Source organism: Merops nubicus, unplaced genomic scaffold (genome assembly GCF_000691845.1).
Source record: "Merops nubicus isolate BGI_N331 unplaced genomic scaffold, ASM69184v1 scaffold23659, whole genome shotgun sequence".
NCBI lineage: Eukaryota > Metazoa > Chordata > Aves > Coraciiformes > Meropidae > Merops > Merops nubicus.
In genome coordinates, this window is record NW_008632021.1 from 96,392 (window position 1) to 112,169 (window position 15,778).

General features: G+C 39.7%; 1 protein-coding gene across 1 annotated transcript in view; it reads right to left on the bottom strand.

Annotated features, from left to right (window-relative positions):
- LOC103780154 overlaps positions 1-15,778 on the bottom strand; it is a 122,207-nt gene that overhangs the window by 91,414 nt on the left and 15,015 nt on the right. Inside the window, exons 5-12 of the mRNA XM_008947805.1 lie at positions 13,108-13,149; positions 11,067-11,186; positions 9,427-9,486; positions 6,820-6,888; positions 5,956-6,102; positions 4,092-4,216; positions 1,428-1,636; positions 870-959 (exon numbers count right to left, since the gene is read on the bottom strand). Of these exons, the coding sequence (XP_008946053.1) occupies positions 870-959; positions 1,428-1,636; positions 4,092-4,216; positions 5,956-6,102; positions 6,820-6,888; positions 9,427-9,486; positions 11,067-11,186; positions 13,108-13,149 (862 nt within the window). The remainder of the gene's footprint in view (positions 1-869; positions 960-1,427; positions 1,637-4,091; positions 4,217-5,955; positions 6,103-6,819; positions 6,889-9,426; positions 9,487-11,066; positions 11,187-13,107; positions 13,150-15,778) is intronic.

The following is a 15,778-nucleotide window of genomic DNA, read 5'->3' on the forward strand; positions in this document are numbered from 1 at the left end:
TTCCCCAGACACTTGACCGTAACAGCTTCTGCTAGAAACATCCTACTGAGCTAGACAGGCCTTTGCTCTGACCCAGTGCAGCTTACATCCAAGCCTGCAGCACTCATTTCAAGTTTTAAAAAAAGCCAACACAAAATCAAAAGCAAAACCATACACACAAAACCCAGCCCTGCCACCTGGTGATCATTCTGTTCGACTTGTTACTTAGCTTGTTGCCAGTGTCCCTCCAGGTTGATGCTTCTTGTATTTTTGCATTAAAATAACAGAGTTCAGCTTCCATTTTCCCCTACAACTAAACCTTAGCTTTCATAACTGTTTTTTTTCATAACTTATTTAATATCCATCCTTCTGTCCCTCTCCTGCTCTGTGACATCTGTAGAATAAGTTATTTACTAACAGCAGCAGCAACAAAAAGCAACTCCTAAAAGGCCTCAGATTTTACTTTGGGGAACAAGATTGCTTCTACAACAGCCTCCACAGTGAGCTAAACAAACAGGAAGACTTAGGAAAAAAAAAAAGGCAGTTTCATAATCAGTAATAAATACCAAAGAAAAGGGAAGGGGGGGTGTAAGAGCAAAATGATAAATCTGTGCTATAAAGAGATAAGTACACATCTGCTCTAGTCATTCTAGCCTACTTTTAATGCTCACAAGAATTTTAACACAGGACAACAGAAGTTTGAGCCTCAGCACTAAACAGCCTCACAAATTTCACAACTGCCATCTGGCACTCCTGCTAAAACCAACAATTGTCATCTTATATCAACTCAGCAATATGCAAACGCTAATCCCCCACTCCTAATTTAAACACTTCCATCCAGTTCATCCTGAGGAAGGGAAGAGAAAGAGGGATGAGATCTAAAACCTTGCCTTTTCTCCCTGGTGCTCGTGGCCTCGAGAAGGGTTCTGCAGCTCCTATCCAGCTCCCATCAGCAGGCATTGACAACGGACGAGGTTTTCCTACAGGCAACACAGAAGGTTGTGAGAAATTACATTACATTTAAGAAAAGAATTTTTAAACTTATATTTTTCCCAGTTAAGCAAGGGAAATATACAGCAATTAGGAGTTAAAATTGCTGAAAAAATATTTCAACATATTTCCACTTGTGAAAAGTAAGAAAACAATATGCTGAAGCTGAACAGCCTGACTTGTGTTTACAGCAGCAGTGAACATAATGACCAAAAGTTATAACCAAACACACATGCAAATGGACAACCACAGGAGCAGAGCACAGCTGAATGAAATTCATTAAAGAAGTAACAGCACTTAAATGAAATTATTTCAGATGTGGAAGTTAATTCAACATTCACAATTTGTTCAGACTGCCCATAATAGCCACCAAGTCTAACCAGTAGTTTAAAACAAATTATTCCAAACTGACCCAAGCATTTATCTTAACAGCAGTAATAAAAGAGGAATGAACTTACCATAGGACGGTGTTTTTTGCCTCATCTTGGCTGGTAGGATATTTGCTTCCATGGGGTACCCAGGCAACTGATCTGAATCAGCAATGGTAAACCTTCGCCTTCGACTCTCCTGATCCAGGAAAGAGTTGGGAGACTCGGCGCCTTTAGACCTAGGTAGCGGCTGACTGGGTTTGTTGCCTCCTCCATACACAAAACTCCCCTTTTCATCTCTGAAAGGACATTTCACTTCAATTAGCAGCTTAAAAGAGTTTCCCCGCTACAGACATGAGTAGGTTTGAAAGATACTTCTAGCACCCAGTCATGCTCCTGACAACTGGCATTGTGCTGCAAACAAGCCGAAAAAAAAACCCGAAGTCAGGTGATGGAAGACTTCACTATAAACATATTTCACAAGGAGAAAAGAAAGCTACCCCCTTCATGCTAATTCACTTTTAATGAGCCAGTAATTTAACACACACAAGTTTAGAGGAAACACCCTTGAAGAAGGTTTTGAGAAATGAGACCTTTCTGCCCTGAGGTTATCAAAGCTCCCAACTCTTGCCCATTCAGTAGAGTTGTGACAGAGGAATGCGTACACAGATTTAACCATCTCTGTGTAATGGCAACACCTATTGTCTTCATCTGAGGCATGAGGCTTTTCAGCCATTGTAAGAGTCCAACAACTGACACTGAATAGTCACCACCTTCTCTTCCATCCAAAAGTAATACCCCCTTGAGAGTTTCAGTAATAAATTCAATGTGTTATATTCACTCACATGCAATTTTGCACAACTTCCGAAGAAGTCCCTTCCCAGAGCAATCCCCCATTCCAAAAACCAGGAACAGTAATTTATAGAACCAGTCCTTGTGAGTACTTTTGAAAGAAAAACTACCCTCCAATTTAAGATTTGTCTGGGTTTTTTTTCCCTGTACATGCTACAATCTTATTGCTTGAAGCAACCATCAGCCAAGCGAGGAATAAAAATACACAGCTGTCTGTCTGAGCACATGCATAGCCCAGTATTCACCACAGCCCCCCAGCCAGCATAGATGAGTTTTTCCAGCTCCCCATCAAGAAAAATGCTGGAGCTCAGTGGACAGGAGGAAGCTATTTATGGAGATTCAGGAACTGAAAATTGCACAGAAGTGTTACACCACAACCAGAGTGTTACACCACATCCGTATGTATGCAGAGAGCTCTCCTACAACACCACCATGTGGAGACTGTGCCATGGGCAGGGAAACCAGCCACTGCTCTCTGCCTCCACAGTGCAGACCACAGAAGACCCATGCCAGGAAGGGAAGAGAACAGGATGATGATGGGTTTGAAAAGAAACAACCACACAAATTCACCACAGTTCCAAGAGAAGAGCAAAACCTGCAGAAGAGAAATTAAATAGCCAAACAGAAGGTGGAAAAACTGTCCTTTCTCCTCTTCTTGGCTACCACAGCTTCCCACATTTACTTTCTTTAAAAGTTAAAAAAAGTTAAGTCAAAAAGCCTTCCCTTTTCCACATCATCCAGGACAAGTTTCACAGCTCACATTGATACTTCCTTCCTTGTCAGCAGAGATTCAGGTCTAAAGGCATCTGATGCTAAATATAATTTTGTGGCTCTTGAGGAAGGATAAACAAGCTGAGCACATCCACATAATTCACCAATGTGCTCGAAATCTTGAAACGTAATTATTTAAAGCAAAGACCAAGGCATTCTAACCTCAGCTGCTAAATCTATATGCTGGGGTTCATGCCAATAGATTTTTTTTTTAAAAGAAGTGAGCATGCATAGGACCAGGTCAAGGTGGGGCTAACTTCTGTAGAAAGACTCTACCTTGGAGAAATCCTTTCAGGCAGCACCAGTACTAACCCAAAGACTGCAGCAGCACACCCTCTGTCTCTCTTATCAGGCCTTAGATGACAGGAGGCAAACTCTCCTCCCTGTGAGTCCTGCATCAACAGGTCAGAGTTTCTCTGCTGTGCTATCTACTTGTAACCTAAAGTGTCAGGGCAAGTCAGGAAGAGTGCCTTGCCTGAAAACTCTTTTGTCCATCAACTTCTCAGGTCAGCTGGCTGGATTCTGGCACGAGTTAATGTGGCTCTGAGAACAAACAAAAGCTAGCCATACCACACCACCAGCCACCCCCCACCACGCCTTCTGTGTACACAGGTCCGTGTTTGTATAGCTTACACCACAGCATGAAAAATAAAATTGAATTAATTGACTCTTCCTTCCCCTCGGTGAGAACATTACTGTTTTACACAACTTGCAAGTTTAGCAACTTAAAACAAGTTCTTTTCTATACTAACTGCCACAACAGTTGCTTCACTTGTTAAAAAAAAAAAAATAAAAGTGGTAAAAGTAACAGACAAAAAAAATTACTTCTTGCTATGCTCAGATTTAAACAAAACCAAAAACAACCACATAGCAAAACCAGGAATGACACCTGTAAATCTTTTGGGAACAAGCCTGATCTACATTGCACACAAATCCTCCAATAACAAAATCTATTACTGTCCTAGTAGTTCACAAATATAAGCAATCCTATATATTTAAACAACTAGAAGAAAGTCTGTGAGATCTGAAATTTCCTCAAGCAAATGTGCACAAAGCTCTAACAGCAAGCCAGCTTGGAAACAAGTGTAATAAAGTAATTTTTTGTTCAGAAGTGCATGTTTATTTGCATACCGAGGAGAATACGGAACAGCTGGTGGAGGTGGTATGTACAGATCCAAAATGGCTGGCTTCTCTTTTTTCAGTGAGGTATCCATGGTGCTTTCAGGTGGCTGGACTGGAGTTGGCAGAGGATTGGTCTGAAAGTTAGATATAAAACACCTGAGCATTGATTCATAATTCACAAGAATTCAATACTATTTCATCCCCTAGTGAACTACTATTTCTATGCTTAATAAACACATTACAAATACTTAGCATTTACTTTTTCCTCCGCCCCCTGTTTTGGCTAGCTTTCCGGTCTCTCCTACAGAAACCCTATCACAGGTAATGCATTGCTCAAGAAAGTTTGTCTTCTCCCATTCTACGTTTTCAGCAATTTCCACAGGCAGAAAAAGCAGAGACAAAACCCGTTCTTGTATTTTTTGATGCATTAAAAGAATGTAATTTAATACAGCTATGATATGCAATATTTACAAAGCCAGCTTACACTACTCTTATTCTATACTATCCAATGGCTGTGGCACGGGCAGGAATATGGTAACGTTAACCACAAATTGCATCAAGGGATATAACTAGTGTAAGGGAAGCAAAGGAAAAATATATTTGGTATTGTTCATCTGAGCAAGTTTGCCATTTTGCTTTTTGAGGCTCACTTCTATGTTCCAAACATTTTTCCAGGCTCCTGTTGGCCTCTAGGAGAGCAAAGACTTGAAGGACCTTTTCACCTTTTTCATGCAAGAGGACAGACAGCACTCTTCCCTTTTTGTCACTGGCCTGTCCACGCTTTCACTCTGGCCACTTGGCTAATGGCACCCTTGCAGTAGCATCTGCCTTCTACCAGTCAGTATGCTGGAGCCCAGAATTGTCAAGAGGTTGCTCCAATCACTCATTTCCCCAAGGAAACGTTGCTTGGCACAGCCTACATCCCAGCCCACCTCAGCTCTTCACATCGGTAACACAGTCCTTGCTTTGGGTAACCCTGGAAAAGTCAGTGGTGAGTTTTCTGCTCCTTTAGCTCTGATTAAATGACAGGCACGATGCCATAATGCAGGTATTGATGAAAGCAAGGATGAAAAAGGAATCAAGTGCACATCTTCTACCCAGCCTGAGAGAAATCTACCTTCATAGAGACTTGTGATAGCCACTGGCTTTTCACAGGTTGATAAGCTATCTTCACAGCTGTAGAGAGACCTGTGTCAGAACAGAACTAGGAACAAGAAGTCTCCCTGGTTTTATCTCAGATAATCAGTTTAGATTCAATTAGATTATTTCCTCCTGTAAGCATTAAGCCCTAAGCTTCTTAATAAATCCAGCCATTCCTCAACGTGGTTATTTAAGAGTTATTAATGTCACTTTCTCTGTCTTCTCATTATCCAATCAGTGAATTGCCCAAAAAACAAACCTTATATTTAAATAAATAGTTTAAATGACTTTTTGAAAAAAAAAAAAAACAAACAAACTCACTGTACAACCCTTCACCAGACTAAGAAGTGGACAAGTATCTGTAATAATCTAAGTAATTTCAGGAAAAAAACCTTATTACTCTGCTAAATAGAGGAGACATTTATTACTCCATGCTGATGAATTCCACATGTATCAGCAGTTTAAGCAGTTTTATCTCAGATAAGTTCTCCCACTGGCACACAGATTTATTAAAATGCTCAACACGCCTAGTCCCTTTGCGTATCAAGAGGGCATTGGGTTAAAAAAGGCAAGAACATTTTATCAAGGAACCAGAGGAGTACAGCTATTTCACCTAACCTTCCTTGACTTATTCTTAAACACAAGCACTTGGGAGCATTTCTGATTCTGATTTCTCAACCTGCAACCCAGGCATTTGCATCCCAACATGGAAGCTGAGGCAGCAGCTGTTCACCTGCACCAAGGGAGGTTTCCAGCGCAGGTTCTTCAGCGGAGCAGGAGTGAAATGGAAAGAGCCAGTAGGACGTTTCTTCAGCAGCAGCCTAACTCCAGCAGGATTCTCACGCAACTTTGCCACCAGATTTTTTAGTTGCCATCCAACCTGGAAATGAAGACATCTTTTATTCAGTAGTACTTTTTTTCTGCAAGCAAACAAACGAGAAAAAAACAACTCCCTGAAGTCAAACCGTGGGATTTAAAGAGAGAAAAGAAATACAAAAAAGCCAGAATGAAGAAAAAAAATTTGGAAAGGTCCTTTTTTTGGGAGGTGGTTCTTGGTTTTGTTTCAAAGATAGATCTCTGCTTCAGCTATAAATTAAACACTGAGATATCAAGCCATGCTCTTTATACCTCAGCTTCAGTCCTAGAAGGATACATGTATACGTTCAGATTGAGTAAGAGGGATTCACAGCCAACTACTTTTGTCATGTTGCTCTCTCACATTGAAAGACATGGCTTACCTGTGCTAAGAAAAAATGTAATAATTTTAAGTCACAGATGTAAATGATTTGACAATTACTTGGGGTTTAAAGCTGATTTTATCTGCATTTCAATAGATTGCAGTGAGGCATTTTAAAACAGGCCTTGAATACAACATGAAGTATTTTAGTACGACACATACAGCATTTAAACATGAAATACTGCAGTTACTTCAATATCAAAATATTGCAAAGAATAAAATTTGCCTTGAAAAAAAAAGTTTTAAAAGTGTCAAAGATTTCAACAGCAAAACACCAGAACTGCCTCCCAACCATTCAAAACATGTGAGGAGTGAGCTTTGCAGAGCAAGCACAAGGTTGGCAAGGCTGCTGTTACTAACCACAGTCTGCCGATTAACCTGGATCACTTCATCACCAGCATGAATCTTCTGAGATCGATCAGCAGGGGACTACAAAGAGGAAAACAAGAGGCATGCACTTCAACAGGTTTTCTTCACTCCCATAACAATCCCCAAACTAAGACAAAGTTTGTGTATATAATGAAGAGCACTGCTGAAAATTTTCGCACAGCTTGATCACCTATTACATCTGTTGATGACCGGGGAAATGCAAACTAATTCAACTGATGATTTTTTTTTATACTGAGTGAACTACAGGGAAAGTGAGAAGGTATAAGCTGCATCTGTCACAGGCCAAATTGTAATTGTCATAAGAGTCATGACTTGAGTCATGAGAGTCTCCACTGTTCTTTTGTCTCCAGTTTGTGCGATTAGTTTCAGACAGCAGTAGAAAAGGACTGAAGGAGAAGACTTCAGTCCTAACACAGCAACTATGTTAAACGCAACAGTCACATAAATGTATATTAAAATGAAAAATACACCAAGATTTCAGAGGTACAGAACAAAGTCTCAAAGCCCTCCAACTCACGTAAATAGACCCATTGCACTTTCCCGTTTTGTCTCCTAATGTAAGTAAGAGCTAACAACTTTAATGTGAAATTATCTGCCTGCATCATCGAGGTCAACAGATAAAAATACATGCTTGCACACAAAGTGTGTGTATACAGGTATTTTTCAAATATTTATCTAATAGCACCCTGGTAACAGGACAACTTCTCCTCCCATTTTCCACACCTCACGAGTAACCACCTGGCAGCAGGCCAGTTCTTCCTAGTGACTCCAGAACTAAGCCCTTGGATTAAGGACTCCCACTTCACCATCACACCTTCAGAGCTCAAGTAAACATTTTATTAGAAAGAATTTAGGAATAAATGGTGTGAGAAGAAAACATGGGGGAATTTGTGGGAGGTGCCAGCTATCATGAGTAACCCCATTTCTTCATTGTCTTCTCGCTTTCTCTGAGAGGAAATGCCTCTGTGGAAGCTGCGCATATATGAGTCAACCAAGCTCAAAAAAATGCTAGGCCAAAGTCAAGTTTGTGAAAAACAAAGCTCATTTCAAGCTGTCCTTTGGACAATCAACAGCCCAACTGGGGGAGAGCCAGCTAGCATAGCAGACACTGCAATCACATTGTGAGAACAGAGGAAAGGGCAAAGTTTAGAGCTAGACCAACATGATGCCAAAAGTCACAAGTAGGACAGCATAACTAAGGAATTTTCTTGGCTGACTGGTATCAAATGCATAGACTTCCTCCATCCTTCTACTTTGTATTATTCTTAATTTTGGGGTGCAATTCCACTGCATTCCAACACACTGGCTTCTGGGTATAGCTACTAAAATAGCATTCCAAATCTAGCAAGAAAATTGACCCACACTGGGTTATCTAAATGATCCCACAACACTAGAAAGACACCAGCTGTTTGCAGATCTCTCAGTCACTAGTCAATTTTGTTGCTCTAAAGAAAAGACCTTCCCCAAAGGAAGAACAACTATTGATAAAAAAGGCAGACACTTAAGTCAACACTCAAAACTATAAAGGCAATATAGAAGTAATATAGAAGCAGGCCCACTCATGGCCTCCAAAATGAGATCTATATGCACAGACAGCTGGACAGCAGTCAGTGTTACAATCTTTCACATTTATCACATGTTAAAAATTGCTGTCAAAGTGGACTTGGTGTCTGCTGCAGATCCTATACAGAGTTATGCTGGGGCAACAATATAAAAGCTATAAAAGCTTTCAGTTTTCACTCTGAACTGCAAGCACATATTTCCACCCACTCCTCCCCAGGCCCCCAGACCTGGCAGGGGTACAACTAGAACCACTGGTTCTTTCCATTCACAAGGAGAGGAGGGAAAAGAAAAAAAAAGTTGCTGCAAAAGCCAAGTTGCTCCACTGTTTTTATTTCAGCCACTGCTCCTGTAGAGTGACATATCAGCCAACACCACAGCATCCACCGTCAGCATCAGCTGCTGTCCAGAGGTCCACTGCAATCACTGCCCAGAAGCCTTTATTAAAGTCTTGACTACAGAGAACTCGCAGTATAAGAATAAAACAAGCAACCATCTGCAGCAAAAAATACAGTTGCTTATCATGCTGACCATTTCCTTCCAGCAGACTGACCTTAAAGTCTTACTTTTTCACCTTCTTGTTGCTCTGCAAGTTAATTTGTCACTGGAGAGCTCCCTGATTTCATTACTCACTACTGAATTCAGCACCCTACCACCTAAACATTCCTGTTCGAGGAGATTGTCTTTGCCAGTAGAGAGCAAATATATTCAAGACTTTGTTAAGCAAGATACCATAAACACTCAGAACAGCAGATACAGTAACTTATTAAAGCAATTATTCGAATGTCAAGCATTGGAATTAACTCATGTACTTGCAGAAACTGGTTTAATGAGACTAACAATGAACCATGCAGACACAAAATATTTACAAGTTGCGGATAAACAAATGATTCATCACACAGTATTTAAAGCAGTAGTAGTATCATGAAAGTCGTATGTAAAACATGAAAAAATAATAAAGTCAAACTAACTCAAAGCAACTATCAGCCTCAGTTCATCTACATTTACTTCACTTACGTTTTCTGTAGTCCCAGTAATTACATGTAATCCATCATAAGTTGATTTGATGTACATTCCCTAAATATAAGTAGAAAATGAAAAGTTTAAAGGCAAAAAACCCACGTAACATACCTGATTAAAGAACTGTTGGCAACAGACTCAAAACATAATTAAAAGCACTTAACAATTCACATTTTCCATAGAAAAGTGTGTCGTCTAATAGTACAATAGTCTAAACCTCTTCACAGATCACTTTTACTGTAATTAATTATAATATTTAGAATTACTTAAACCACCTAGTATATGAAATGCCATTTGGAAACACTGTCTAGTTGCTAATATCAAACACTGCTGGTTTTGCTGTCTTGTTGGTCTTAGCCCTTGAACAAAAGTTGACTTCCTTACTGCCTGGTGTGCACTACAGACTTACAGGGTTGGCTAGATGGCCACCAGCACTCTATGTACAAAGCACGCTTACACAGACGGGCTACAAAACTCCCCTACGTGTTCTTTTACAATTTCTCTTGGCAAGTCAATAAACAGACTGCCTCGTAACCACAGTGCTGACCTGAGTAATAAAAGCTCTGGCAGAACTAACTATTTGTGGCTCTATGTGTTAATGCTGAGTGGGAACGCAAGGGTGAACTCAGATTAAGCAGGTGTTGACCATAGGAACACCAAATTAAAAATCACCAAGAGGCTATGAATTAATAATTGCATAGATTTCCCCACAAGAAGCAACCATTACATTTGCTTCATCGTACATGAACAAATACATCTCTACTTCTCCTACCTACACCTGCTGTAGGTAGGCAGCACTAAGTTCTGTACAGAAGTGGATTTTATTCAGAGGTATAAACCTACCCCCTAGTTTCTCAGTGCAAGCCAGGCTGACTCTGCTTCATTTTATCTTATGCATTAACAAAAAGGTGCCCATAATTTCAAGAATGTGTGACTGATACAGTCAAATCCAGTGGCCTAGGTAAAATTATATAGCACAGTAAGACTGTAAAGATTCCTCTAAAAACATTCATCTCTTCTGCTTTCAGGGCTAGAGAGTGGAATACAAAGGTACTTAAGAATTTAAGTTCCCTTCCAATTCACTCCAACATGTCTGTTCTCCAGCCAGAACCAGCAGCATCCACTGCACAAACCAGATTCAGTAACATTACACAGCTACTGTACATTTAAAAGGATTTCTCATATTTCTGCTAACAGCAAACCTCAGAAATACTTATTCTTCTCTTGCTATAAACACAAATATGTGTTTTTCAAATAAAAAATTAATTTCTTATCACCTTCTCTTTCCCCTAGTCCAGCCCTAGAAAAATCTCTGGTGCTTAAGGTAACCTACAAAAATAAACCAACCCACTTCACAAGCATCTGTGAATTCCCAAAAATCCTGGTTTAAACATAAATCTGCAAAAATTTACCATCAAAAATTACAATAGGGATCGTACCTATTAACATCCATATCCACCTCTGGCAACCACTCCAGCACACCATCTGACCATAAACCTTCAGAGTTGCTCCCCATGCCTCTTTCTGTTCCCCACAGGATACTACTGGTTTTAAAATGTCTTTCTATACACATACGTGAAGTGACTGACAACCTATTAAACACTGGAACAACAGGACACTCCAGAACTGGTTCTTACCAGGCCTTCCCCAGGTTTAATGTTGGTTAAATGAACCTCCTCCAGACATGCACACTGGCTCATCAATGGATCTGTAGTTGATCGAATAGCTTTATCACAGATGCCATTTAAAGTCTTCGCCTACAAGGAGGACAGAGGAAAAAAAAAAAAAAAGACACTTAAGTTTCTTTCCTGGCTTCATCCTCTTCCAGTTTTCAAAAACAGAAAGGAAATAAGTTCTAAAACTTGGTCCACTAATAAAACATAGTAAAGATTCATCAAAATAGAAGACTTATTTGTACAGATCCGTTCTGCAGCATGTGTATCTTCTTACCGTAACTTAATACAAACAACTTGTTTCCATTAGTGCCACCTCATCATTGCTAACAGATGCCAACATATTCTCCATTTAAAAAACCAAACACGCAAAATACAGGGGGGGAAAAAAGTGGCTTGGGCTTGTTTGCTTTAACCAAAATATAACCCATTAAAATATTGAAACATTTTGATGATTCCTTGTGGGAGTGATTGACAGGTTTTCATGTTGTTCTATATGTCTGATATGAGAACAAAATTGGCCATGTGTCAGAGGAAATGAGGTGCTGGCCACCAACTTACCTGCACAAAGCCCTACAATATAAGGTAGGACATGGAGCACTTCAATATTTTGTCATTATTTTTCTCCACCCTGCCTCTGAACTGACCTCTTCTGGAATGCTTATGCAGGCAAGGTTCCTATTTCCTTTTGACCAAAACATAACTGACCCTGAGCCAACATTATAACTGAAGGTGAATTCTGACCTTGAGTGTGCGTCAGTAAAGTCAGAGGCTGAACAGCTTTGTCTTGTACAACTTTTAAGTAGCAGAATAGCTAGTTAATCAGAAGAAAAGCAGAAAAAAAACTATCATAGCCCAAAAACCTGTGCAGTGCCCACGCTCACCAATTTCATTAATACCCCAACAGTGCATTTTGGGTCCTGACGTTAACAGAAGCAATGCTGAAACTCAAAGTAGATTACAAAAGCTTAAAGAAGAGAGGGAGGATTAGTACACAGTACAGTAGTTGTTTACACACAATCTGGGGGCCAGCAAGGTTAAGGCACCTTTCACAAGGAGTTTAAATCCTTCAATCAGAGTAGACATGTTTAATTACAGGACAGGGGGTGTTGTCCTGTATGAGGACATTGATTTGGATTTCAATGGTCCCTGGAAACAATAGTTCCAATGTTGTTTTTTTTTTGTTTGTTTGTTTTTTTGTTTTACATCTGAGTTATAGGTCAGCAATAAAATAAAACAATGCTTAAGTGTGAATGTGAGGAACTGCTCAAACAAGGGAATTCCAAACAACAATACCTATTTCCAGAGTGGGTGTGCACAAACTGAAAAAGAAAGATGCAAAATCCTCCCTTTTACATGGTCTCATTATTTATGAACAGAATTATTTTTAGTTATTGTGCTACTAAATTCCTACACATCTAAGAGCTAGCGGAAGGCCTTATCAAAGAGCACAGCCTGGTTCGTGTCAAAAGCAGGAAGCGATGATTAACTGTTGCAAAACACAAAAAGCATTCCATTACGCTCCTTGTTCAGTCACAAGGCTGCTTCAAACAACCCTAAAACTCAACCTCAAGTACAATCAGAGACAGAACTTCAGCTCTGCAGCAGGGCAGCTCTTTTACATGAAACTTAAAAAGGCCTAGTGTCTGCTTTTTACGACTCTAAATGAGCATCACAGGAATAATTTATTTAGTCTATGATCATTCTACAGCACTACGCCTTCCTCGAAAATCTGAGGTCTAGATTCTCTTGAAAAAATAGCTGTGCAATGAAACTTTATGGCATACTTGTTTCCATGCTCATACACACACTACTCAGCTGTTCAAATTTAATTGATTTCCTCTACAGTAAAGAATATCCCCAAAATGGCCAATAACAACGTTTACTTGCATGATATGCTTGGATATGTAGGATAGGAAAGCTGTTGTCAGTACAATCAAATGTAGAAGCCAGTGCAATAAATGTGAATGCAGGTAGCTGAGTTTCAGTAGAAACTTGTACTTACTACAGTCTGAACTTTATCTTCCATGTCAGCCACAGTGCAGTCCTAAAAACAAGAACAAAAGCCCTATGTTAACCAATAAACATGTAAACACGTCATCTCTGAAAACTCTGCAAAACTGCCACTTCAATCTCAAATTGAAATAGAGTTATTCATGCTGCAGGGATTAATCAGATTAGTTTCACCCAGTAGAGCTCAAATGTACTGTTAAACAACTATTTTCTGGCTCTGGCAGAAAGCAATAATAAACCTTGAAAACAAAGAGAACATGGCATTCAATTACAGAAGCAGACTCCTCCAGAAATTAGAACCCTAGACAATAAAACTAGACTCTTAGAAGGCTGGGCACATGAGCCTGTCTTACACTGATAAACCCCAATGCAGGTGCTTTTCTGCCCCAGGCATCAAAGTGGATCTAAAACATACTGTTAAAAATAAAATGCGAAGTTTTTTTTTTAAACTAATATGCCATTGATGACTTTCCTTGGAGCCAAAGGACAGCACACAAAGCACAGTTTACTCAGCCCAGTACAGAAGTCTTTGAACTGAAACAATGTAATGTAGCAAACTATATATAAACATCATTGTCTTCTGCGAAAAGAGCTGAATTAGAGAATGGTATTAGACTTTCAGATTAAAAAGTTAAAACAGCAAGTAAGGAATGAAACAAGATTAAAAATGACTATAAGGAGGAAAATAACAAAACCCAAGCATTTAAACAATCTTAAATTCCAAGATATTTGCCTTGACATCTCAACCTGCATAACCACCACACTATGTCCAAGAGATGTACCCAGAGCTGTGAATTAAAGCTGTTCCATATTTCTGATTGTCCTCATCACTTCTTCTGTTCATTTCTATCTCTTTCTATGCTTTTAAATACAGAAATTAAAAAAAAATACAGTCCTCCAGATACACAAAAAGGGGATATATAAAATATGTCAACTATGTTCTCTTCTTCATAATTTCATAATTTTTATTCATGTTTTCATAATAAGTCTTAACACCATGTTTACTGTTGTGATGACCACCAAGGACTGAGATCACACTTTTTACAATCTATCAAAAGCTTCAAGATACTACTGCAATGTTTTAACTCCATCGTGGTGCATCAGTGTAATTTTTCCTTCTTAAATCTATCTCCATTAGTCAATAGTGAATGTAGCCTACCATCATGTAGCTCACTACCACGAAGTCCTTCTGCTAATTTCATTTATATTTCCACTGATTATTATTTTAAACCTTGAAGTTTTCCATAGAACTTTAAGAAAGAGTGGAATAAACTCTGTTCCTTGTATAGCTGTCAAAGTTAACTGGAATCTTACTACATTCTCAGCTTGCTTTATTATTCACGCACTTTTACACACCCTTTATGATTATGCAGAGCAGCACTGGTTCCACAAGAGCCACACTGGTCTCTTCTCCACTGGGAGGACCGACCATTTACTCCTACACTCTATTCCCTAATAAGAAATAATTTTGAAGACAAAAAACTCACCTGAAGATTTTTCAGTTGTAGCTCTCTTTTCCACACCAGTGGGCTCTTTCAGAACATTCTAACGTTACGTGCAGTGCCCCAGGACAAAATAGTGTTGGTTCTTCCCCCACCAATGCTTTATCTGACGTGCACCAACCCCATTCTTTATTATAGCTCATATCAAATGGGTCGAGAAGCACTCTGATGCTTTTAAAAGGCTAGGGTTGTATGCAGCAACTTCCATTCCCCTGCCATCAAAGGCTGATTTAACTGACAGATTAGACACCATTTTTAGTAGTTTTATTAATAGAGTTCATCAATCTCATATCTCAGTTTCAGTAGCACTCTTGGATGAACACCATATGGTGCTAGGAACGCTTATTGTTCTACTTCAGCCTGCAAATCTGTAGATGTAATTCAGTGACTTTCTGCAATTGCACATGGAGTGCCCAAACAAGAAGGATGCTCAGCAGCCAGGCAGACCCGTGTGCCTTTGAACTTAGAATGTCCAGACACTGTCTTTTCACAACAACCCAACCAATGTGACTGGGTGTCCTCATAGGATTTTTTTTTTTTTTTGTCTTTTGACATCCTCCCCTCAAAATAAGGAGAGGATCATCCACGTCACAGGACATGGTCCTTCAGAGTTCAGACATCACAGGGCCACAGAGCAGTGGCTATGAGCGAGTTCGGCAGGAACCGAAGCGCACACACAGTGCTCCACAGCCAGAGCAGCCGCACGTGTCAGAGCGGTTTCAAAGACAGGCAGTACTATTCAGAGACTGAAATGACATCATTTGCCAAGATTGCCACAGTGGTTAAATGTCCTTTTAGCTATTACCAATACAAGTGGTCACCACACAGCTAATCAATGGAAAGTTTTGAAATAAAACAGTGGTCTCACACTACTGGAAGAATAAGTCTGGCTAGTGGAATTTGCCTTTTAAAAGAGGCAGCTCCTACCATTAGATGCAGCATTTCCCATCTGATGGCTGAAACACAGTATGGGACGAGACATAAAGAGTCTACAAGCATGAGTATAATGACCAGTGGAGTCACAGTTTTGTTTAGTTAGCACTGATAGCGCTTTATCAACACGTTGTTTGGAACCTGAAAATCTTCAAACGCAGACCAACTGTTTCAAAAACTAACCCTCTTTCCAACAAACCTCAAGAAAATACAAGTAGTCTTTAAACC